Source organism: Eptesicus fuscus, chromosome 4 (assembly GCF_027574615.1).
Source record: "Eptesicus fuscus isolate TK198812 chromosome 4, DD_ASM_mEF_20220401, whole genome shotgun sequence".
Lineage (NCBI taxonomy): Eukaryota > Metazoa > Chordata > Mammalia > Chiroptera > Vespertilionidae > Eptesicus > Eptesicus fuscus.
Genome location: NC_072476.1, coordinates 5367066 through 5392992, shown reverse-complemented (window position 1 = coordinate 5392992; position 25927 = coordinate 5367066). Strand labels below are relative to the sequence as shown.

Sequence of the window (25927 nt, the reverse complement as noted above, 5' to 3'; positions counted from 1 at the left end):
GACCCGTGACCAGCAAGAAGCGTGTTTGCGCGATTCCTGCCTCCTCCTGCTCCTCCAGGCCAGCCCTCGAGGGAGCGGCCTGCGGTGTTCTTTGTGGGGAATGAGAAATACAGTCCCACTCCGCAGAGCTCGGGGGAGGGACCCCACAGCAAAGGGGACAGTGCCAGGGATGGCTGGAGCTGGAGCCTCCAGAAGGTCAAAGGTCACATGGAAAATGGCCTGGACCTAATAGTGACCCTGGGGCTTTAGGAGCCCGAATCCTGCAAGTTCTCAAGGAATCCCTGCTGAGGGACCTTCACGATGTAATTTTCACACGCGTGCACGCGCACACACACACACACACACACGCACACCAATGAGAATCCCCCAGACAACACACAGCATACCTACTGTATCTCAAGACATTAGATTTGACCAAAAAAAATTTTTATTCCAAATGTGGATTTCTTTCTATAAAATGTCTTCCAAAAGCATAAAATATTAAGTCATATATAAGTCTCTCTCGCAGGCCTTCCACGAAGTAAAGAGGTAAAGTGAGAGAATGAGAAACCCCGGGCTGCCTGGCTGTTAGACCCAGACTGAAAGGCAAACCACTTCGCCCTCTCCCTGCGGAGCAGTCCGCGCAGAAAGACACCGTGATGAGCCATTCCACTCGCCGGCCGAAGAACTCTCTCCAGGAAGAGATGCAACCCCTTCAAATACTCGCAGGCAGCTGCCAGGGATTGCTCAGGAAGTGACGGGAACAGAAAATTCTAGATAAACCAAAGAGCTTACATACCTACAGGCACAGCCCCTGGACACGGAGTATACGGTGGTGAAGACCTAGGGGACTGGGCGGGGGGGTGGGGGGAACGGGAGACATCTGTAATACTATCAACAATAAAAACTATATAAAAATTAAAATAAATAATCAGTGATCTGAGGGCAGGTTCTTTAGAATGCTTTGTCAGTACTTAACACACCTTAGGTGCACAGAGCGGTGTGTCCTTCCTGCGGTCCCCCCCTCTCCTTCCCTGCCCTCCTTCCCTCCTGCTGCGGGGGACACGCGGATGCTGGGCAGCGAGCAGAGGCGATCCCGAGCCAGGCCTCGGGGCGCCCTCCTTGGTGGAAGCCACAGATCGGCCCAGATCCTCCGTCGCCCCACAAGCCAGCGGGAGCGTCGTGTGTGTGTTCCCGTCGGTTGTTCTCCGGTGAAAGATTCCATCTGAACAGACGAGTCTCGAAACAGACATCTGTTGTTTTGGCACCAGCATCCGCTTCCCTTCTCTGATAACCGCGTCCTGCTTTTGCTTTGGGAAGATGCCCGCGTTTTCTCCTCTGCGCCTGCGGGGAGCTGACCCCACCGGCTCCCGGCGGCTCTGGCAACAGGCCTGGAGGCTGGATGTGCACGCGTGTAAGCCCAAAGGAAACAGTGAGCTGGAGGACAGGGCAGCAGAGGCACCTGGGAAAAGGCGGCCCACTTTCCCTGCTGCATTTGGGGCAAGAGAGCGGCTGGCACCCACTGCCCAGCACAGCGGACAGGGCTGAAGAAGGGAGCCAACTGCCTCGGAGGCAGCAGACTCCCAGAACAAGAGGCCTGGTGCCTGTTCAGCCCTATTTAGGCCGCCCACCCAGGACTTCGCAGACACCTCAGCCATTCAATTCCTTTTTGGCTCATGTTTGGTTCAAATTTTACCTCTCGTTTTTGTGTTTTAACCAGAAGAATCCTGGCCAACAGAATTCCGTAGCTGAAGCAAGTTTCTAACCAACAGGAGAATTTTTCTTCAAATGTGCTCTAATATATTGCTTTTAGGCCACTTCTTCCTCCTGGTGAATGACAGGTAAGGAGACTGATTAGAAGTACAACCCCACCATAGCTGCTTTGGCTCAGTGGATAGAGCGTTGGCCTGCGGACTGAAGGGTCCCAGGTTCGATTCCGGTCAAGGGCATGTACCTTGATTGCGGGCACATCCCCAGCGGGGGGTATGCAGGAGGCAGCTGATCGATGTTTCTCTCTCATCGATGTTTTCTAACACTCTATCCCTTTTCTCTCTGTAAAAAAATCAATAAAATATATTTTTTGAAAAAAAAAAGAAGAAGAAGAAGAAGAAGAAGAAGAAGAAGAAGAAGAAGAAGAAGAAGAAGCACAATCCCAAGACAATCTAGGAGCACCACAGCCAGAGTTGAAGGTAAAGTTGAAGGAGGGACTTTCAATATAGCAATTCCTGAGCGGATGAGAACCAGTTAGTACAGACTCGCTGGGAGATCAGTGGCCCTGCGAGGTCCCGGGTTTGCTGGTGGACAATGCCAGGCAATTTCCAGGTGTGAAGTGGGCAGTGCACCTGTTTATTACCTGGCATGTGTACTGTAGTAACATTTCCTAATATTAAATGTCTTAGCATATATTTATGGTAACATGGTATGTTCATGTTTGTCCACATCCAGATAGTTGTAGGCATGCTAAGAAGGAAAGAAAAATACCACCTGGCAATATTCTCTGTATCCAATCACAAGGGGAAATATTGGCTAAGAAGCAGGTACGGAAAAAAGGTACCCAGCTGTATGTGAGTTTGTTTGTTTGCTTTGAACGTGCTGGACACAGCTGTTCTGATGCCAGTTCATTGCTCGCTGGGAGCCTCCCTTTCACAGAGCCTCGTGCCGGGCAGGGCACATGCAGGGTCGCCGCCGGAAGAAGCCAGGAGCCACTCACGTCTGCATCTCGGGACGCACCTTCCTTTGGCCTCAGCACATGTCCCATAACCACACCTCGTGGCCGTGTCCTTAAATAACAGGGGCAGCTGAGCATTACATAAACATATTTTAAATTGACCTCCGCAATGTCAAGGTCATTTGGTGGCACCAGATCTTCCCCCCCATAATGGGAGGATTAAGAAGCAGGAAATGAAGACACCTGGTTCTTAATGTGGGTGAAGTTGCAGAAACGATGAATGTAGGCAAGTATTAATGGCAACGCTGCAGCCATTTCCAACGAATGCAGCTCTCACCACTCGGAGTGACCACGCTCCGTCCAGGTGGTGCAAGGACAGGCCATGTGGAGGGGACATGGCGGAGCAGAGGCTGGAATGGAAGGAAGGATCCAGCGGGCAGTTGCTAAGGAAACAGCAGCACGGGTGGAGGGAGCCGCAGTGCAAAGGCCCTGAGGCGGGCCGTGCTTGGCTCCCCGGGTATGGCAGAGGCAGGGCTCCAGCAGAGGGGCAAAGAGAAGAAGGCACGTGAGTGTGGTGAAGAGGTGGGCAGACTCAGGTCCTGTAGGGCCTTGCAGACCACGGTCAAGACTAAATGGTTTTTGTAGGTGAACAAAAAGCCACTGGAAAATGTAAAGTAGGAATGGCCAGTTTTCTCAGTGGTTAGAGCGCCGACTCACACACCAAAGGGTTGCGGGTTCGATTCCCAGTCAAGGGCACGCACTTCAGTTTCAGGTTCGATCCCTTATGCCCCGACCAAGGCACATGTGGGAGGCAACAAATCGCCTCCACGCAGCGCTGGGGTGCTCCCGCCCAGCCGCCTCCACACAGCACTCGGGGTGCTCCCACCCAGCCACCTCCACACAGCACTCGGGGTGCTCCCGCTCAGCCACCTCCACGCAGCACTCAGGGTGCTCCCGCTCAGCCACCTCCACACAGCACTCGGGGTGCTCCCGCTCAGCCACCTCCACACAGCACTCGGGGTGCTCCAGCTCAGCCACCTCCACATAGAACTCGGGGTGCTCCCGCCCGGACGCCTCCACACAGCACTCGGGGTGCTCCCGCTCAGCCACCTCCACATAGAACTCTGGGTGCTCCCGCCCAGCCGCCTCCACGCAGCACTCGGGGTGCTCCCGCCCGGCCGCCTCCACGCAGCGCTCGGGGTGCTCCCGCTCAGCCGCCTCCACGCAGCACTCGGGGTGCTCCCGCCCGGACGCCTCCACACAGCAGTCGGGGTGCTCCCGCCCAGCCACCTCCACACAGCAGTCGGGGTGCTCCCGCTCAGCCACCTCCACACAGCACTCAGGGTGCTCCCGCTCAGCCACCTCCACACAGCACTCGGGGTGCTCCCGCCCAGCCACCTCCACACAGCACTCTGGGTGCTCCCGCTCAGCCACCTCCACACAGCACTCGGGGTGCTCCCGCCCAGCCACCTCCACACAGCACTCGGGGTGCTCCCGCCCGGCCGCCTCCACACAGCACTCGGGGTGCTCCCGCCCAGCCACCTCCACACAGCACTCGGGGTGCTCCCGCCCAGCCACCTCCACACAGCACTCGGGGTGCTCCCGCTCAGCCACCTCCACACAGCACTCAGGGTGCTCCCGCTCAGCCACCTCCACGCAGCACTCAGGGTGCTCCCGCTCAGCCACCTCCACACAGCACTCGGGGTGCTCCAGCTCGGGGTGCTCCCGCCCAGCCACCTCCACACAGCACTCGGGGTGCTCCCATTCAGCCACCTCCACACAGCACTCGGGGTGCTCCCGCCCAGCCACCTCCACACAGCACTCGGGGTGCTCCCGCTCAGCCACCTCCACACAGCACTCGGGGTGCTCCCGCCCAGCCACCTCCACACAGCACTCGGGGTGCTCCCGCTCAGCCACCTCCACACAGCACTCGGGGTGCTCCCGCTCGGGGTGCTCCCGCCCAGCCACCTCCACAAAGCACTCGGGTGCTCCAGCTCGGGGTGCTCCCGCCCGGCCGCCTCCACACAGCACTCGGGGTGCTCCAGCTCGGGGTGCTCCCGCCCGGCCGCCTCCACACAGCACTCGGGGTGCTCCCGCCCAGCCGCCTCCACACAGCACTCGGAATGCTCCCGCCCAGCCGCCTCCACACAGCACTCGGGGTGCTCCCGCTCAGCCACCTCCACACAGCACTCAGGGTGCTCCCGCTCAGCCACCTCCACACAGCACTCGGGGTGCTCCCGCTCAGCCACCTCCACGCAGCACTCAGGGTGCTCCCGCTCAGCCACCTCCACGCAGCACTCGGGGTGCTCCAGCTCGGGGTGCTCCCGCCCAGCCACCTCCACACAGCACTCGGGGTGCTCCCGCTCAGCCACCTCCACACAGCACTCGGGGTGCTCCAGCTCGGGGTGCTCCCGCCCAGCCACCTCCACACAGCACTCGGGGTGCTCCCGCCCAGCCACCTCCACACAGCACTCGGGGTGCTCCCGCCCAGCCACCTCCACACAGCACTCGGGGTGCTCCCGCCCAGCCACCTCCACACAGCACTCGGGGTGCTCCCATTCAGCCACCTCCACACAGCACTCGGGGTGCTCCCGCCCCGCCGCCTCCACACAGCACTCGGGGTGCTCCCGCTCGGGGTGCTCCCGCCCAGCCACCTCCACGCAGCACTCGGGGTGCTCCCGCCCGGCCGCCTCCACGCAGCGCTCGGGGTGCTCCCGCTCAGCCGCCTCCACACAGCACTCGGGGTGCTCCCGCCCAGCCACCTCCACACAGCACTCGGGGTGCTCCAGCTCGGGGTGCTCCCGCCCGGCCGCCTCCACGCAGCGCTCGGCTGTGAATGCGGCTGTCGTCACACAGGAGAGAAACCATGGATCCTACTGAGGCCACTGCATGTTGGGTTTCTTGGCGGCAGAAGTTTGGTTTTTACGCCAACCGGCACGGTGACCACCTGCACACAGTGGGCATTTGCATGCATGTGCCATTTGGCAGGAGACCGAAAGCGCCGCGAGGTGCTCTTCTCCGAAGAGAGAAGCAGCCAGGGAAGAAGGAAGCAGGGCGCCTGCTAGGGAGGGCGGGGAGCGGGCTGCCCCTGCGAGACGCCCACAGCAGCGCTGACCGAGCCCCGAGGCCCACAGGCGAGGGCAGGCCGCAGGGCTGCCTCTCGGAGGCTCCGAGGAAGAGTCCTTTCCTTGCCTTTCCAGCTTCCAGGGCTGCCTGGATCCCTTGGCTCCTGGCCCCTTCTCCATCTTCAAAGCCAGGCCAGGGGGCGGAGCCCTCTCCTGCCGCCATCCCTCTGGTCCCAGCTCCCCGGCCTCCCTCTTCCATTAGAAAGGACCCCGTGATTACAGGGGCCCACGAGATGATCCAGGATAATCCCCGTCTCCAGGTCAGCTGTCAGCAATCTGATTCCTTCTGCAGCCTTAATCCCCGTTGCCACGTAATGGAGCAAGGTCAGAGGTTCTGGAGAGCAGGACGGGTTATCTGGGGCCATCACCCTGCCTCCCGTCCTTTAGAAAGCAGGCAGCCAGGCTCCCAGTGGCGGGCCATGACTATGCCGACCGGGGCAGCACTGACTGGGAGCACGTGAGAAGGGGTGGCGGGCCAATGGGAACCGAATGAGAGATCTCTGGTCCCCTCCAAAGCTCATCAACTGCAGGGCAACCCTAAAAGCAGATGTGCCCTGGAGCGTCCACGTGTTTCAGTGTAAAATCGGACGCAGCAGCGGCCGGTGTCAAATCGAGGAGTGCACAGACGGGGTGCTCGGAATCCTGGCATCCTGATGCAGTCGGCCTCCCAGGGTATGATGCCCACGGCCTATGATGTTCCTGTAAATTAAACTTCTTAATCTGACTTTACGATAAGAGTGCTCGTCCTGCATCTCAGGCATCCCTGGAGTGCGGCATTCCAGAAAACCAATTACCCGGGGGATTCGCGCCAACGTGCAGGGGTTAGTAACACGTAACCGGGGTAGGCAAAGCAGATGCCTGCGCAGCGCATCCCGTTATCCTATCCTGCGGTCCCTGTGCAGGGACGGGGGCTGTTTTCCCACCGTGGAGACGAGGAAACAGGGCTGCAGGCTACATACTCACCTATCACACAAAGCAAAGCAGACCCGGGACTCAGACTCCAACCCTTAATTCCTGGTTCCAGGCTCAGCTTTATTTTTCAAAATACCACAAAGCCCCAAACAGTCCCAGTGCCCTACGACAGACGCGTTCAGGGAGTTTGACTCAGATGTTTCTTTCCTCAGCTCCTGAGAACCCAGACCTCTAACCCCCACAGAAGGTTTCCGGCCCTCCCCCCGCCCAGAGGCACAGGGAAAGGTGTGCCTACGCCTCGGGGAGTTGCAAATCAAGCTGAGGGCCTCCGTGGGATGGTTTGATTATTAACTGGCAATTATGCAATTTTAATCATGCATTTAGAGAAATATAATCCCAACTGCTCTTGGAGCCTAACAGCCCATCAGGAATGACCCAGGCTCTCCTAAAACTTTGGCAGTGACAGCAGCAAAGGCCAGAAACCAGAAGCCACGTGTTGCAGTGAGAAGGCACCTGGCTGTGACAGCCCGTAGGTGACCCGGGGACTGCGCTCGCCCTCTGAGATGGCGTTCTCTCATCTGTTAAGATGGGAGAAGGGGGCATGGGCCGTGCCAGGCCGCTGTGCACAATAACTGGGACAACGCCGTGTGCTGAAGGAAACTTTTGGGGAGACGATCTAACCCACAGCTTGTCTGAGTGGGTTTCTCTTTCTTACACCCAAAATAATCTTGCAAAAATAGTATGAGAAAGACATCAGAACAATTCTCAGCCAGAGTTACCAAAAGAGGTGTTATTTCTTTTCAGAAGGTTTTGGAAGACAATCTAGCACACACAATGCACTCCTTTCATTCATTCATTCATGCATGCATGCATGCATTCATAATTAGTGATTAGTTAACCATTACTGAGTGCCTACTGTGTGCCAAATACTGTCTGGGCAATGGCAACAAAGACGATGGACAAGACCCCGGGTCCCACGCAGTTTGCCTTCTGGTGAGGGCGAGAGGAGCCGAGGATGGAGAGCAGCGCACGCTCTGAAGGAAATGGTGCGGACAAGCACATGAGGGGCTGGGAAGGTCTGAGCTCCGATCTGAGCCGCCCCCTGAAGGGGAGGTGAGGAGACCTTCAGCTGAGGGGTGGGGCAGTGTCCCAGGAGGGGAACACAGGGAATAAAAAGCCCCTAATGTGGGAATGAACTTGGTCGAAGGGCAGAAAGGAAGCCACTTCTGTGTTGGGACAAGAGCCCTCAGGGAACCTGGGTGGTGGGCCTGCACCTCAGTCTGATGCAGGGACTCAAAGCTGCAGAGGGAAAGCCAAGGCCAGCCTGCAGCTTCCCGGCCCCTCCCCGTGAGGCTGGAGGACCCCGCCCGAGGGAAAGGGCCCGTCACAGCTAAAGGACCTGCCGTAAGTTTGGGGCCAAACCCCTGGGTTTGAATCCCAACTCCACATTCGGACCTCCTTGTGCCATAATTTCCTCCTCGGTGAAAGGTGGGCAAACAGTACCTGTCTCACCAAGTGCTTGTGAAGGCTGCCTGCCTCCACCATTTGGAACAGAGCCTGGCGCACGCAAGTACAATATGTGTCTACCGCTGCTGCTGTTGTCACCGCCGTTACCAGCGCTGCCACGGTTCCTGCAGCCACTGTTACCACCGCCACTGCTGCCACCGCCCGCATGTGGCCGCTGCCACGGTTCCTGCGGCCACTGTTACCACCGTCACTGCTGCCACCGCCCGCATGTGGCCGCTGCCACGGTTCCTGCGGCCACTGTTACCACCGCCACTGCTGCCACCGCCCGCATGTGGCCGCTGCCACGGTTCCTGCGGCCACTGTTACCGCCGCCACTGCTGCCACCGCCCGCATGTGGCCGCTGCCACGGTTCCTGCGGCCACTGTTACCGCCGCCACTGCTGCCACCGCCCGCATGTGGCCGCTGCCACGGTTCCTGCGGCCACTGTTACCGCCGCCACTGCTGCCACCGCCCGCATGTGGCCGCTGCCACGGTTCCTGCGGCCACTGTTACCACCGCCACTGCTGCCACCGCCCGCATGTGGCCGCTGCCACGGTTCCTGCGGCCACTGTTACCGCCGCCACTGCTGCCACCGCCCGCATGTGGCCGCTGCCACGGTTCCTGCGGCCACTGTTACCGCCGCCACTGCTGCCACCGCCCGCATGTGGCCGCTGCCACGGTTCCTGCGGCCACTGTTACCGCCGCCACTGCTGCCACCGCCCGCATGTGGCCGCTGCCACGGTTCCTGCGGCCACTGTTACCACCGCCACTGCTGCCACCGCCCGCATGTGGCCGCTGCCACGGTTCCTGCGGCCACTGTTACCACCGCCACTGCTGCCACCGCCCGCATGTGGCCGCTGCCACGGTTCCTGCGGCCACTGTTACCACCGTCACTGCTGCCACCGCTGCTGTTGCCACCACTGCTACTGCTTCTGCAGCTACTGCTGCCACCACTGTCACCACCACAGCTACTGTGCCACCATACTGTGCTCCCATTGCTACTGTTGCCACTGCTCCTACTGCTGCCAGCCCGATACTATTGCCACAGTTGATACTGTTATCCATTCAGATCCAAATCGTCATCTTTCTGGTGCATTAAAAATAACCATCACTTGTCCCTGGTTGGTTTGTTTGTTTGTTTGTTTGTTTTGTAACAACAGGGGTGCATCTAAATTGACACCAACTCAACTGTTAATCCACACCTGGGCACAGTCCTAACCATCCCTAAATCTGGGATAAAAATCAGTCAACACCCCCCACCAAGTATTTATAACACTGTTTTTGAGTCAGGACCGTATCCATTGTCTTTCCATCCTCTCTTCAGTCAAACAGAATGTGGAAAGTAAGGGGATCCTGTGATTGAAGTCCAACACTTGGGCCATGTTCACAGAAACAATATTTTCAGACCATTAGACACGCTGGACTGATCGCAATCTAGCAGCAAAGAACTCCAGTAGAAAGGGCAGGGGAGAGGGGATGACAGACGGATGGAAAGAAAGAAATGCTGTCCTAGAGAAAGAGGTCTCTCTCCATTTACTCATCTCTTTTTATTGCCCCTCAGTAAAGTATTGAAATTTTGTTCTTACAAGTTCCTTGCAATTTTTGCTAAATTTATTCCTAGTTATTTTGTCTCTTGGGTTGATTCTATAAATAGAATATTGTCTCTCATTATATTTTCAAAATTGCTGGTGTAGGCATATAGGAAAATTGTAGATTTGCATATTAATTTCCTTGCCTTAATAAATCGTATTATTGTTCCTAATAGCGTCATTGTTTACTTAAGTTTTCGAAAAAGAGAGGAACTTACTGGCAAATGGTGATGATTCTACCCCCCACTTTCTTATTCTGTTCCGTATCTAATTGCATCATTTATTAATTCCTGAGCAATGGTAAATTACAGTGATGACCATGGGCTTTGGGTCCTGGTCCGGAGTTGGGGGGCTGTGTCTACTGTTACACCACCAAACATGATGCTGGGTTTGGGAATGACCCTATTTTATCACGGGTTGTACTAAAAATCAGGAACAGATATTTAATTTGATCAGATGTCTTTTTAGCATCCATAAAACAAATCCGAGGATGTTCTCATTTACTCATATTAAGAATAAGTCAAATGATTACATTTTTCTAAGATTAAACCATCCTTCCATTCCTGGAGTGGATCCCACTTTGTCAGGACTTTTATGAAATGGAGTCAGGTGCTGGTCCATGTCTCTGCTCCAGGAGCTCTTTCAGATCACTGGCCATGACTGACGCCCATCTGCCCCAGCAAGTAGTTAACGATCAATGAATAGATGAATGGCTAAAACAAAGGACTGAGCCTCCCAAATGAACCCTTTCTCCTCTTCCTGGGTGAAAATACTGAGAGGGACCCTGTGCCTGGCCCAGCGCGGGTCTGGATGTTTAATGGGCATGTGGTTTACTGGCCCCTACTTCTAGCAATAGAACCCCTGCACACCACATTCCCTGCAGGGAAACTATTCCTTATGGTTCCAATGGGACTCACCCTGCTTCTCGGCTCCCACCGCCCCCCACCCAAACCGAGGGGTGGCCACCTCGCCAGCCTGACTGGACGCTGCACAAGGACTGCTGTCGGGAGGGGCACGTGACCAGCGGGGCCACCGGCGTCTGCAGTTTCTTACAGAAGCTCTTAAGGAAACCCATTTCCCAAACAGCTGATACACATGCACATGCTTCCCAGGCCTGCTGCTGACCACCTTGTCTAAAATGTGGAGAGACAGCCTATCTGAGAGGGAAGCACGGCAGGGACCGACATGGCAGAGAACGGGAAGGGGGAGACCTGGGGACGCCATGGAGCCCCCGGATTCAGCTTTCCCTGGTGCCCATTACCCACTACGTCTTCCTAATCACACAAGCCAATAAGTTATCTTTCTTGTTTGTCATAGTTTAAGTTCAAGCTCTAGCATTGGCAACCTTCATGTATTGCCTTGTTTCCCTGTAAACAGATGTTTATATCTCTAAGTAAAGGTCAAAAAAAAATTGTAAAAGAAGGTCATCCTAACTGGTAAGTGTTAAAAAAAAAAAAATTCAACAGCCTGCTTTTAATTAATGGCCAAATGGGCTGAGAGGTTCCCTCAGCGAGTTACAATCTCAGAGTGAAATTCCCAAGACAGTTATAGAGGCGCTTGTCAAACCACAGAAACCAGCGGAATCGAGAGACTGCCGTAACCGGCGGTGGCCCGGCAGGTCCGGAGCCAGCATCGCCATCCATCATGTGAAACCGAAGCCCTGGAAACTTCCTGACATGCGGCCCAGCAGTCGGGCCTTCACCCCTCCCCAGGCCTCTCTCCTGACCTGACTAGAAGTAAGACTAACAGTGAATTGTGCCCCGACGTCACATGTCACAGGAGTTCCCGGGGCCTTCCTGACCAGCCCTGCGTTCTCAGCTGCTTCAGCTCCGCAGACGGTGAGGGCAAGCCGCCCTGTCCCGGGCAGCACGGATCCCTACTGCAGGCTCCGGAACATGCCCGCATGTGCTGGACAGCCCGGCTGACTCCTCTCCTCCTTCTGCTCAAGTTACAAGAGACCAAATTCTGGAATCGGCTTTGATTATTCTCTGGAGAGCTACTTAAGAGCTGCTTCAGGGTTTGAAATCCCTCATTCAGACATAATCTGGAAATAAAAGACTGCATTCAAATGAAAAAATGCATTACAGCTTTCTCTCTGGGACCTTCAGGACTGATAAAATAAAAGGAAGGAAATGAAGAGACAAGCAGCAGGAAAAGAAAAACTGGGAGAGAGAGGAAGGAAGGGGAGAGGGGAATTGGCTGTCACAAACTCGGTGGGTACTATGGATACCATTTTATTTCGTCCTCACATAATCCCTTGGAAGTAACATGAAGCCCATTATGCAGATGAAGAAATCGAGGCTTGGTGACATTAAGTAACTTGTCCAGGGTCACGCAATGAGGATGAGTGGATGCTGGCTCAAAGATACAACATCATGCTGCAAATAATGTTGCTTCTACTGTACCTTTTTGTTCCTCTGAGCAATATAGAAATGTGTTCTAGAACCAAAATATTTCAGTGACTGAATGAATGGGCAGGCCCTATGGAGACGATCTAGCCTCATCATCTAAGAAACAAAGATGAGAGCGAGAGCGAGAGAGCGAGAGCGAGAGCGAGAGCGAGAGCGAGAGCGAGAGAGAGAGAGAGAGAGAGAGAGAGAGAGATTGGTTGATGTAAGTAACCTGACGTCCGGTAGAACTGGTACGTGGCAGAACACAGCCTAGAACCCAACTTTTCTAACTCTGACCAGACTCTATTTATAAACACAATTAATCCGCATGGATCAGGTCCGGGCACTCATGATTCGTGAGTGAGCACATGAGAATTCGCCCACCTTCCAGAAAACGTTCACTGGGAAGAGGCGGGAAATGCGTTTGTGAACGGCCCTGCTCTGCCTCGATGTCCGTTCCCATCTAGCCCCTCTGGCGTTGTGGCCGGCGCCTCTGCCCCACGCTGGTGAAGACCTGGGACGGGGAGGGGAACGGACACTGAACTAGCCCGTGGAAGCAGCGGTCCTGGCAAGGCCACGGGGCTGGGCACGCAGGCCACTCTCTGACACGGGCTGGGCAGAGGCTGGGAACGGGCAGCAGCTGGCTGGATCCCGCCCGCAGGTGGGCTCTGCGTGCCTCACAGTGTTGGCCCACACAGCACTTTTAAGAAATCTCATTCTGTTGCCAACATTCAAAACCAGGAGATTTCACATTAAAACCTGATTTCCACTTTTTCTTCCCAAATGGGAGACCGGGTAACCCTGACCCGCCTCTGAGCATGGAAAAGAGTAGCTGGAAACAAGCAGCGGGCACCCCTTTACAGAATACATTCACCCCGTTTCTCCCCACCTGGTTCATTCCCTCATTTCCAGGCTCCCCACGGCCCTCGGCGACCCCTGGTTTAAAAGGTTAAGCTGATACAGACTGCAAAGCCAGTCATTATTAGACGTTTCCCAAAACATCCGGGTAAGGAAACATTTCCGCGAACATTCTCACTGCTGAGATAGGAGGTAAAGCAGATGAGACCAACAAGATTGAGAAATGGAAAAACCCAGTTTGGGCCTATTTGGATTTTCTGCTCTGGAACCCAGTTTTTGCTTAGAAAATATATTCACTTGTGTCATTTCATTTATTCCTCCCAACAACCCTGCAAGGAAGGAATTACTCTCAGGTAAACTGAAGCTGTTATCCAACCCAGACCCTCCAACGGGAAGGCGACAACGCCAGGAACTGAACGCAGGCCTGTCCAGCTTCCAAGGCCGTGCTTTGGGAATAATAAAGGACACTTTGGAAATCCTTGAGGCTCGTTTCCACCCCAGGGCCTTTGCACTCGCTGCCCCCGCTACTTGAAAACCTCTCCACCCAGCTCTTCACTTCGTTTACATCACTTCCACAGAGAGGAGTTCCCTGGTCATCTGATTTAAAGTCACAGGTGTGTGCGCACCGATTACGCTCTAAGCCCCTGCCCCTCACAGTGAGGCCCTGGGACCTTCGGTGTCCGCATCACCCGCCCCTCCCAGCCGTGCTGAATCAGAGCCTGCATGTTCACAACATCCCCAAGTGACTGGTGTGGGAAGTTTAAAAGTACTGATGTGCGGGAGCCCTGTCCCGCGGGTATAAAATGTGAGTCACCAGTGTACCTTTAAATTTCCTAGCAGCCACACTGATAGAGGCACAAAGACAGACGTGCGGGTTTGCCATCTCCCCACCCCCTGTGAAATGCCAGTTCCAGAACTAACGGGGCTTGCATCCGCGTTCCTGTGGCCCACTTTAACCCCAGGACCGGAAACAGCACTGGAACACGGAAAACACTGATAGAAGTTGTGGCACACAAGAAGGAAGACGGTCTTCCAGCGCTCTCTGTGTGGCCATGCGGGGCAGGGGAAGCTCTGCGGTGGGGCAGACGCTGCCAGCTCACCGCGGGCAGCTCACCGCGGGCAGCTCACGGGGACCCTCCCGGAAACCTGAGCAGCATGTGTGCCCTCGGAGCCACCTGTGAACCAGGAGTGTCTCCATCACACTCACAGCCTCATCACGACGCTCCAATGTGATCACAGGCCTCTCCGGCGCCAACCACCACAATCACTGCGCTCAGCAAGGGCCAGCGCCGGTCCTCCTTCCCTCTCTCTCCAGGCGCCGTGTGGGAACGACGCTGTCACCACTGTCCTCCGGAAGCTGGCGGGACTACAGCAACCCTCCCCCGAGTGGCGTTCCCCGGCCAGTGGGCCGTGCGTCAACTGCTGGCAGTGAGGACAGCCTGAAACCCTGGAGGGTCACTTCCCATCGCCCTGGGCTGAGTGGTTTCCAAAAGGCTGCGTACGCGGCCACGGTGGCTGCACAGTCTAAACGGCGGGGGGCCGCGCTCCTGGCCTCCTCACTTTGATGGGTTCTGCTGTGGCGGCCCGCCACAGGGCCCCGCCCTTACAGCATTCAAGGCCCTGCCCACTCAGCTCACAGCTCCTACCAGAGCAGGTGAGGGACTGGGACTCTGCCCTTCATTTGGGGGCCGGCGTGGAGGTGTAACCTGCCCCGCACCCTCACTGACGGCCGCCTTGCTGTCCAGGCAGGGAGCCCGCTCTGCTGCAGCTGTAACACGCCCTAATCCAGGAGGCTATCGGGGCCTGGAAATCTGAGGCACATGTTCTAATCCCAAATGTGTTTTTAAATCACATTAGATCAACAGCACGGGAGGAAGCAAAACCCGGATTTAGACACCACTGGAGTGGCTCGGAGAAGGCGCAGCTGCCGGCTGCTGGGCTGCCCGGGATGGCCCAGGCCAGCCCTGCTGGGAGCAGCCGCTGCTTCTGCCCCCCTCGTGGGAAACAAACACTAGAAACATTTGCAGAATTGGTGGGCCATGGGAGGCACACCGAAAAGAAAAAGAGGTGCGTTGGGGGGTGGGGGGGTGGACCTTGAATTCACCTGGGGCTGTGTCATCAGGCGACAGAAGAGGAAGGTCCCGATGGGTGTTGGCACTCCAGGGCAAGTGGAACCTTCGGTACAGAGGCCCCACTGCAAAGGCGGAGCCACACCAGCCACCGAGAGCGAGGTGTCTGTCCTGGTCTGAATCAGTGCCACGGCCTCCTCTCTACAAGCCGGCGAGGATGCCCTGCCCGCTTCTTCCACGCACAGAGGCGGGAGCCTGGGACGGAGCTCAGGAAAATCCGGGGCCCTCAGAGCACCGCTGGCCCTGGTAAGGCTAGAGATACACCCAAGTCGTCGGGGCACACGTGGCTTCTGTGGGTGCAAGGGGTTCTGGGAGTCCGCTCGGCTAAGATTCCCTCCGCGTTTGACAGACTCTTCTCCAGCACTTCCGGTCACACCTCAGCAATACAGGCACCACCACCCGGACAGCCTGGGGTGGGACTGAGGACACAGACATCACGGGGTCCTCCACTTCCAGCCACATCTCTGCGGTGTAGCAGCTGGAAGGGGAGCCCCAAATACCACAGCCAGGTCCCCACAGCGAGGCAGTGCATGTGCCTTCTTTTCCAGCCTCGGTGTAGAAGAACATCGGAAAACCAGGCATCTTCCATCCCCTCAGTCAGAAAATTGCCAGCCCCTCCCGCGGGCTTCCTGACTCGAATCCCACCACACACCCCACACCACCTTTAAGGCATCTCATCAGACCCCCCTTCTGTTTCCAGCGGCTGCAAAGCTACCCACACACATTTCGGAAAGATCTGATCCTTAGGCCGCCCTCTCCCGAAAGGGCATTTGACACTTCTCACAAGATACACAGCTTTAAAATCCGAAGTAGTGTGTGTGTGTGTGGGGGGGGGGGGGGGGGGGCGCGGGCCAGCTACCCTCACCAGACCAAAGCTGCCCCACAGAAGCAGCTAGAACCTTCCTGCAACCATCAATTAACCGAACCCTCCCCAGACAGCACGCCCCTCCGCTAGGGTTGCATTCATCATCCGAACACCTTTTTAATGATAACTGCAACCCGGAAGTCATGGCCTGTGATGTTCAAGGCACTGATTTTCCAGTTAAATTGGGCATTTGCTGTTTTACGTTTTGCTAGGAAGGGGCTGTTTGAAGCCTCCTAAAATGTTGCAATTAGTTCTCTCTTTTGAAACAGGCAGGACATTAACAGACACATTTGCTATTTCCTTTAATGTGCTGGAATGTTTATGCCTAAGTGTACTCTCTCCAGCTTTCCAAGTACAAAGCATATTTTAAAAATAGGGGGGTTGGGGGGTGGAATCAATCACACATTTATTATATATTTCTGAAGTTGTTATTTCTAAAACTTTCCCAGGCTGTAATTTAAACTGAGAACGCCATCCCTTCAACAGGAAAACACTTGTTAGGAACAATCCTGATTTTACCTATTGGCTCTGTGAAGATGATAACATCACTTCGGCTGACACTGCCTGCGTTTCCCTTTGACAATTGCAATTAATTACGGAGATGCAACAGAGATGGGGCCAGCCATCCAGATCCGTTTTCCGAGGAGAGAGAAAACAGAAGGAAAGAGGGGAAGAGAACAGCCAAGGAGGCTTGCGTGTGCGTGTGGGCATCCGCGCCAGTGCTGCTTTAAATGTTATGGCTGGCAAGAAAGCTGGGCATTCATTTATTTTACCTGCGCTCAACTTTCTAGCCCCCTCCTCTCCTCTCCCTCCCCGTCTCCCCCCCCCCCGCCCTCCCCGCTGGCAGAGGGGGGACAGGAGGGGGGTGAACGTCCACAATCCCGGGAAGGGCTTGGGTGCAGGCATCAACACCCAGGGCACCTCGGTCACCTGGTCAGCGGTGCTACAGAGGCGACCGCAACCCAGGGTTCATTCGGCCAAGGGGATAGAAAGTTCTGGAGATGGAGGACACCCTAGGTCTTCACTAGAAAGCCCAAACTCGCCAGCACCATCTTTTTAACTGTTCCCTGTTCATTTTGCTCTAACCTGAAAATACTTAAAGTTGGATTTCAGCCACGAAAATGCGTTCGAGGGCGATTCTGAGAGATTCCCGGGGATCTCAAAGCCCTTTAGTCAACACAGCTGCCCTGACTCAGTCCTCAGCGTCCCCCACAGGCGCGCAGAGCTCCCCAAGAGCCTGCGGAAGGAGCGCTGGGGGCACCAGGGCTGGGAACTCCCAGGCACGGAGCTGCGCAGATTCAGAAAGCAGTTGGCTGGACCAGCAGCTCGGGAGGCAGAGCCCGCCGCCACCTCCTCCCGCGCCCTAGCCGGCCCCAGCCCTCCCCGCCGCGCCCCGGGCGCCCCGCCAGGGTTCCAGAGCCTCCGCGGGGCGCGGGGCCCTCAGGACGGCGCCAGGACTTCCCTCCGAGTCTCCCAACCGCCGAGCCGGGTCCTACCTGTACCACTCCAAGCCCTTCTCGTAGTTCCTGTCGAAGAAGTGCGGCTCTACGCCCACCGCCCGCACGTCCGGGTGCACGCGGATCGCCTCCAGCAGCGCGCGGGTTCCCCCTTTCTTGACCCCGATGATCAGCGCCTGGGGCAGCTTCTTCTCCCCGTAGTCCGGGGTGCTGGCGGCGCCGCCCCGCTCGCTGCTCCCGTTGGCCGCCCTCCGGCCTGCGAGCTCCTCGTCGGTGGTGCTGGACTCCTGCGCGTCCCTCTCCAGCAGCGCGCTCTGCACCGCGGTCATCTCGCTGGGGTCCGGCGGGGTCCGGAGCCAGGCGTCCCGGGCGCCGCCGCCGCCGCTCGCCAGCCCCCAGCCGTCGGCCCCGGGGGCGGCGGGCTGCTCGGGAGGCTCGGTCAGCTCCACGCGGCTCGCGTTGTCCGGCGGCGGCGCGGGCGGCTGCGAGGGGGCGCCGAGGCGCACGGGGGGAGGCGGCAGAGAGGGCGGCGGCGGGCTCGGCGGGGGCTCGGCGGCGGCGCCCGGCGGCTCCTGCAGCGCCAGGGGGAACTGCAGGGATCCCGAGCCGCCCAGGAGGTTGTAGCACAGGTAGGTGACGGACAGGGACAAGGTGCACATAAACAGCAGCTTGCGCGCCGGCGGCCCCTTAGCCGAGGCGCCGGGCGGCGGCGGCGCGGCGAGAGGTGGAGGCGGAGGCGGCGGCGGAGGAGGTACGGGCCACGGGGCCATCGCGGCTCCCGGCTCGCGGCGGCGGCGGCCCCCAGCGCTGCCCGGACATGGTTTCAGCCGCCGCCCCCGCCGCCGCCGCCGCCGCCGCTGCCCAGCCGCCCCGGCTGCATGAAGCGACGCCGCTGCGCCCCCGGCCCTGGCCGCTGTCCCGCTGCGCCCGGGGCAAGCCCGGCCGCATGGCCCCCTTCCCGGCTCTGCCCGCGGAGTCCGGGCGGCCCCCCGGCTCCCCCCCTCAGCCTCTGGCAAGGGGACCGAGGGGGGCGCGCGGGCCCGGCTGCACCTGCTCCGCCCGCAGCGCCTCCGTTTCCAGGCTCGGCCGCGGCTCCTGCTCCAGCCTCTGCCGCCGCCGCCGCGCGCTGTTGCGGCCCCGAGTTCCTTCCCGCTGCTAACTTTCTGCCGGGAGAGCGAGCAGCGCGAGGGGAGGCGGAGGCCGGGCGCGCGCCCCGCGCCGCCGAGGGAGGGGGTGTGCGCCTCGCGCGCGCCTGCGGAGGGGGCGCGGGAGCGGAGGCGAGCGCAGGGCTGGGGCGCCCGGGAAGCGGAGATCGTGTGCCCCCCGCCTGAACGCACACACACCGGAGGTGTTCCCCGCCCAGCCCCGTGGCTTCCCTTTCCCTGGGAGCCTGGGACGCCGCGTTCTCCATCCTCTCCCAGTACTTTCGGGACGTAAAGCCTGCCGCCCGCCGCCCGCCACGCGCCGCCGGTGCCAGGCACCAGGAAGCAGGGAGCCAGGGGCTAGCGAGCTCAGCTTCCCTTTGCCCTGGGACTCCAGGCAAACTCTGCCGGCCCCGGACCCGCCCTTCTCTCCCTGGATATCCTCCTGTCTTGGGCCCAGGAGCGATTTCTTCTCCATAGCAGCTTCCCCATCCCATTTTCCATCTTTCCAGCCTCCCCATCTTAGCTGGGAGCTCCTAGTGGGTGGAGCTTTGACACAAACCCCCAGGTTTTCCTGCCCCAAACCTTTGCCTCTGTCCTGCCACCAGAAAGCTGAGGCTGCCCCCTCCTTAAGCACAGTCACGCCAGCGTCCCTTGGGAACATTGCCACTAAAGGAATTCAGATTTCCCTGGACTGAAATAGACTGAGACCCTCGTTCGTCTATACACCTAATAAACAAACAAGTTGGGCGACTCTGCTTCCTGGGGACAGGGCTGGCCCTGGATCCCACCCCCCACCCCCAACCCCCACCCGGCGCTGTCCCTCCCAGGGCCTGGCCCTGTGAGTCCCAGGTATCCCGCTAGCCACAGCTGGGTGCCTGGCAGGTCTGATGTGGTGCGTTTGATCACATAATAGATACAACAGTTGAAAGAAAATGTATATAATGTCTAAATATTAACTAGATACCTAGTGTCAAAGAGGAAAAAGAAATGTTAATCAAATAAGATGAAGAACAGGGACTTTTCCCGAGCGAACAAAAGCTCACTGCTGCTCTCAGCTGGACAGAGTCTCCTTCGCCGCAGCTCCAGTTCAGATAAAGATTATTCCCTCGTAATGCATCTTTATGGTGCACCGGGGGCTCCGCACGCAGGGGCTGGTGTCCTGTAAATCACCCGGGAACCAGGGGTGCTTTTTCAAGCTCGCACAGCTGCATTGCTGTGCTGTTCCTGGGAAGGGGCCCCTGGAGCTGAGGGACGCAGCTCACCCATGCCTCCTTCCAGCCCAGCCCAGCGTAGGGAGGTCAGCCAGGAGGCCACTGCCAGGTCCCTCACCTTTGCAAGGCCAGGCACCGGAGGCCAAGCCTGTGGCCCAGGGCTCGCCTACACCAGTAGCGCCCACACTCTCTGCCCACCCTCTCAGCCATCCAAAGAACCTGTTCCACGATCTAGTTTTACGAAAGATGTGCTTTCAGATTTGGAAAGGTTTGGACAAAGTGGTATTAAAATTTAGCCCAGAGGTGGCAAATGGGGAGCTGAATGTGGCCAGCACCATGATATGAAGAAATGTAAAACAGTGGCAATATTTTAAAATTGAGGGCTTTCTCCAAAAATATCTGGATACGAGGTTTCCGTTGAAACAGCAGATCCGGCAACTCTGGGCCCCTCGCTGGAGCTGAGAAGCCACGTAGGTGGGGCATCTGCCCGGTCTTCGTGGTGCCACCCCCGCAGACTACCCTGCATGCATCTTACTTGCCTGGAGACTGCTCAGGAGGAAATCTCCCAGGACCCTTTCGCCCTGTGGTCCCCAAACAGTCACACTGGAATTAGAGACTCTAGCAGGAATATAGAGCCCGTCGCTGGGCTGTTAGGCCTGCAGCTGCTGGGGAAGAGTCGGTGTGGGGAGACGAGCTTCTCTCAGGCTGGTCCCTCTTCCCTTTTTCTGCTCTAGATCCAGGCTTTTCCTGGGAGCGAGTTCTTCCGGACCCCGTGATGGGAAGTAGGGGCTGTCTCATAGGGAGAACTCAGCCTCCACAATCCCCGGGTCTGGAGACTAGAGAGAAGGGTTTTCTGTTCCCTCAGCTACACCCATGCCCCGTCAGACCCGCCTGAGCTTTACAATATTCCCCCAGTTGTGTCCAGGCCTCCAGCACGCCTCATTCCTACAGACCCCAGAAGCTACAGGTGCCCTCTGACCCAGGAACCCCCTGCCCTGCCTGTGGGCTCTATCCCCAGTAGGGGGCGTGCAGGAGGCAGCTGATCACTGATTCTCTCCCATCACTGCTGTTTCTATCTCCCTCTCCCTTCCTCTCTCTGAAATCAATAAAAACATTAAAAATTTTTTAAAAAGAAATGAAATTGGCTTATATTGCATAAGCAAAAATACCGGGCCCGGTGCCTGACGTACAGTGGTCACCAATAATTATTTGAATGTAAATACTGGCTCCTGCCATGCCTGCTCCCAGGAAAGCCTTCCCCTCAGAACATGCGTGTGCACCCTTCTGTCCAGCCAGCCGGCGTGGGAGCTGGGCTTCACTTTCCTGAGCTGCCAGTAGCATTCATCACGCCAAGTCGAATGCCTTCTACATTTTTCTAAGCAATAGAAACGAACTCTGGCTAACTTCAGTTTTGTTTGGTTTTTCTTTTTAATTAAAGAAATTTACAAGGAGGATGTGTAATAACTCCCATAACTGAAGGGGATTTTTAAAAAATCAATGAACAAGGAGCAAAGACAGGTTTTGGGAAGGCCTGCAAGCAGGTCAGTCTCGCGGCCAGCGGGAGCACGCGGCCCGAGAGTTTGACATGCTTGCTCATGGAGCACAGAGTGCACAGATGTCGGCACTGCCCTTCACCACACAGTCTCGGCGTCCGTTTGACATGCTTGCTCATGGAGCACAGAGTGCACAGATGTCGGCACTGCCCTTCACCACACAGTCTCGGCGACCGGCGGCCCACAGAAAAGACCCTCTTTCTGCCCCTTCCGGTGACGTGTGACTGACCCGGGCTGATGGAGCTCGGGCACCGGCGAGGCTGCCTCTTCCACCCAGAAGCTCGGGTGCAGTGGGCGGTTGCCGGTGGGAGTGTTTCCCGCCTGACAATCCTGCCAGGAGTCGGAGTGGGCCTGTCTTCCCGCCACCTGCTCAGGCCCCGCGCTGAGTGAGGTCAGTGCAGAGCCAGCGCTGACGACAGGCAGCAGCCTCAAGTGCCCGGGCTGTTTTCAGCTCCCACGACTTGGGGGTTGGTTGTGAGTACGACACAGCCCATAGTATCCGACTTAGGAAGACACACATGTTCATTTCCTCTCCTGTTAGAGTGAGGGGCGGAGGCGGGTCAGCAGGCCCCGTTAGATAGAGTTAGGGGCGGAGGCGGGTCAGCAGGCCCCGTTAGAGTTAGGGGAGGAGGCAGGTCAGCAGGCCCCGTTAGATAGAGTTAGGGGCGGAGGCAGGTCAGCAGGCCCCGTTAGAGTTAGGGGAGGCAGAGGCGGCAAGTCAGCAGGCCCCGTTAGATAGAGTTAGGGGCGGAGGCAGGTCAGCAGGCCCCGTTAGATAGAGTGAGGGGCGGAGGCGGGTCAGCAGGCCCCATTAGTTAGAGTTAGGGGCGGAGGCGGGTCAGCAGGCCCCGTTAGATAGAGTTAGGGGTGGAGGCAGGTCAGCAGGCCCCATTAGATAGAGTTAGGGGAGGCGGCGGGTCAGCAGGCCCCGTTAGATAGAGTTAGGGGAGGAGGCAGGTCAGCAGGCCCCGTTAGATAGAGTTAGGGGCGGAGGCAGGTCAGCAGGCCCCGTTAGATAGAGTTAGGGGCGGAGGCGGGTCAGCAGGCCCCGTTAGATAGAGTTAGGGGCGGAGGCGGGTCAGCAGGCCCCGTTAGATAGAGTTAGGGGAGGCGGCGGGTCAGCAGGTTAGAGTTAGGGGAGGAGGCAGGTCAGCAGGCCCTGTTAGATAGAGTTAGGGGAGGAGGCAGGTCAGCAGGCCCTGTTAGATAGAGTTAGGGGAGGAGGCGGGTCAGCAGGCCCCGTTAGATAGAGTTAGGGGAGGAGGCAGGTCAGAAGTCTACGCTGGGCCAGCAGTGTGGACAGAACCCTGGCCTCCCACCCAGCGCATTCACTTCCCCGTCTGTCTTTGTCCTGTCAGTCTGGAGAGAAAGCTCCTGACAGGCCACATGGTGACAAAGAGGGACATTCGATAGTTGTAAAAGGAGCAGAAACTAACAATAATGGCCGAGAACACTAGGACCTTGGGTTGGGAAAGATCCAACATGGGATCAGAAATACTGAGAGCTGAAAGCACTCCGTGACAAAGTCTAGTGGGCGGGGTGAGGCAGTACCAACAAGCAAGGTTATGTGTCCCATAGACGCGCCCCGGAGAAGAAAAGTAAAGACGAATGAGCTACATGATTGGCTGAAGAAGCCAAAAAAAGAACGAGAGTCAAGTCCGGAAGGAAGAAAATGACCAAGATAAATGCCACGCCTCTGTTTATATTTATTTGCTGTTTACTTACCTATGGACTGAACTGTGTCCCCCAGAACCCAGATGTTGAAGCGCTAACCCCCAAGGTGACCATGTCCAGAGGCAGGGCCTGTGGGAAGGAATGAAGCTTAAAATGAGGTCATCGTGGTGGAGCCCTCGCCAGGTAGGCCTGTGGCCTCAGGAAGCCGAGCAGCTCTCGGTGTCTCCTCACACAGGTTCCCGCATCCCACCTTCTGAGGACGTAGAGAGAGGGGACCTCGTGGTGCCAGGAGAGGGCCCTCACAGAAGCCCCCCCTGCTGGCACCCCATCTCAGACTTCCAGCCAGAACCCTGAGAAGTGGTCCCTGTTGTTTGTCCCCGTCTGTGGCATCTTGTGTAGCCTGGGCTACAAGCTTGTAAATAGGTTCTGGTACCAATTCCAATGTGTGTGAGGGGCATGGCGGACCCCCCAAACAAGCAATGCCTGGACACCACGGGGCATCCTACAAGTCAACGAATGCTGACGCACTGCGCCCACAGGGAGCACCGGGCCCCGCTGGGGCAGGGCTCCATCCCACAGACTGTCTCCCGCAGCTGCCAGGCGCCGGCCCCGGCGCCACCTGTGCCAGTGACCCGCTGGCTCTAAGTCAGAGGCTCGCTGGAACGACTCCCAGAACTCAGAGCAGCGCTTTGCTCTCTGGATCACCGGTTTGTTAGGGAAGGATGTGACCCGGGAACAGCCATGGGAGATGCGGGAGCAGGTGTGGGCACGCGCGCGGAGCTTCCATGCGTTTCCAGGTGCCCCTCTCCCTAAACCCTGTGCTCACCAACCTGGAAGCCCTCAGAACCCCCTGTGTTTGTCTGTCTGTCTGTCTGTCTGTCTGTCTGTTTTGTGGAGGGTTGTTACACATCCATGGCTGATTAAATCTTTGGCCGTTGGTGGTAGATTCAGCCTCCAGTCCCTCCTCTCCCTGAGGGTTGGGGATGCGGATTGTTAAAAGTTCCAACCCTCAAATTACATTTACATGGTTGAGTCCCCATCCCCAGTTATCGAAGGGCTTTCCAGAAGTCACCTCAATAACAAAAACACCGTTATTGCTCTTACCACAGAACATTGCAAGGGTTTTAGGAGCTCTGTGCCAGGAATGGGTCCAAGACTGAAAATACATTACTTTTTTTTTTTTTTTTTCAGAGCAAGGGACAGAAACATAAATGATGAGAGAGAATCATTGAAGAGCTATCTCCTGCACACCCCAACCGGGAATCGAGCCCAAAACCCGGCATGTGCCCTGACTGGGAATCCCATCACCTCCTGGTATGATGCCCAACCACTGAGCCATGCCAGCCGGGCCAAACATACATTTCTTATTATAAGTCACCATCTCACCCTGGTTTACCCCTGGTCTTCTCACAGGGTCCCCTGGAGCAGACAATCACAGAGGTCAAAAGGCACTGGCACGTGACTAGAATCCCATTCAGTCACTAGGAACCAGCCAGCCCAGCCTCTTGTCACATGAAAATATGGCGCAGGGCGAGGCCACTCAGGTTCGCAGGCTGCCACGGATCTCCTCGGGTCCCCAAAGCAGGAGTGGTCTCAGCCCTGAGCACATGCCCCTCTTCCAGGCGGCCCTGCTCTGAGGAGCCAGGAGGCAATACGGTCTCGCTCTGAGCCTCTATTGAGGTGTTAGTGTTGGATCTCCCTCATGACGAAGCCCAGCCACGTGTTCATCCCTGACCCTTCTCCTCATGTGGGCCCAAACTCTCACCCCTTTGGAAGGGACGCGGGTTCGCCGCGGTGCTGGCCTGGACCCCAGGCAGCAGTACTGGTCTAGCAAGTGCCTCCCTCTGTCCACACTGGTTCATGTGGGGTGAGAGGACACAGGTGCAGAACTGGAGGGCCAGCTTCACCCCAGGCAGCGCAGCTGCACTCACTGCTGACCCCAATGCCGGCAGGGTGAAGGCACAGCCCTTGGGAACTGTGACAGATCCCAGCTCAGGAACCATCCCTGTTCACAGCCCCTGTAGCTGCAGCCCTGGTCCTGTGATCACTGCATCAAGGAGGGGGAAATGTAGGTGACATGGGAAGAAGAGGAAAAAGTATAGTCATTACTGTCCTCCATTGGCAAGAACTGCGGTCATATCAGCACCATTCCCACACCCCCTTTCCCAGACCCACCAAAAAAAAAAAACAGAGAAAGACAACCACGGGGACATCCTTCAGCCCCACTCATGTTCACACAGAGTGTGAGCACACACTCAGGAAGGTGTTCATTTTTTATTTTTATTAGTTGTCAGTGGCTTACTTGCTATTATTGCTTTTACTGATTCGCAAAAGCCTCTTAGGTATTAAGGATATCAGATTTTTCCCTCTATCATATATCTTCCAATTACTGAGTTACCAGCTTGTCTTTTTTAAAAATATATTTTATTGATTTTTTACAGAGAGGAAGAGAGATAGAGAGCTAGAAACATCGATGAGAGAGAGACATCGATCAGCTGCCTCCTGCACACCTCCCACTGGGGATGTGCCCACATGCCCTTGACCGGAGTCCAACCTGGGACCTTTCAGTCCACAGGCCGACACTCTGTCCACTGAGCCAAACCAGTCAGGGCACCAGCTGGTCTTTACAAGGAAATTGTTTTCATGTTTTTAATTACATATGCTTTTCATTTTTATGATTCGTATTCCATTTCTCAAGTATTTTCTTTGTAGTTTTTACCTTTGGTGGAAAATGGTGTCCCCAAAGTCAATGCACATTTTCTTCTAGTACATTTTTGGTTTATAATTTTTTCTAAACTTAAGTGTTGAAAGCATTTGACATTTATTTTGACATATGGTCTTACACAAGGATCTAACTGTATTTTGT

The 25927-nt window shown here is 56.8% G+C and overlaps 1 protein-coding gene across 1 annotated transcript in view; it reads right to left on the bottom strand.

Moving 5' to 3' along the window:
- HS3ST4 (heparan sulfate-glucosamine 3-sulfotransferase 4) overlaps positions 1 to 18248 on the bottom strand; it is a 353766-nt gene extending 335518 nt beyond the window's left edge. Inside the window, exon 1 of the mRNA XM_008152888.3 lies at positions 17518 to 18248. Coding sequence (XP_008151110.2) covers positions 17518 to 18248 — 731 coding nt within the window. The remainder of the gene's footprint in view (positions 1 to 17517) is intronic.
- Between the last annotated feature and the right edge of the window lie 7679 nt (positions 18249 to 25927).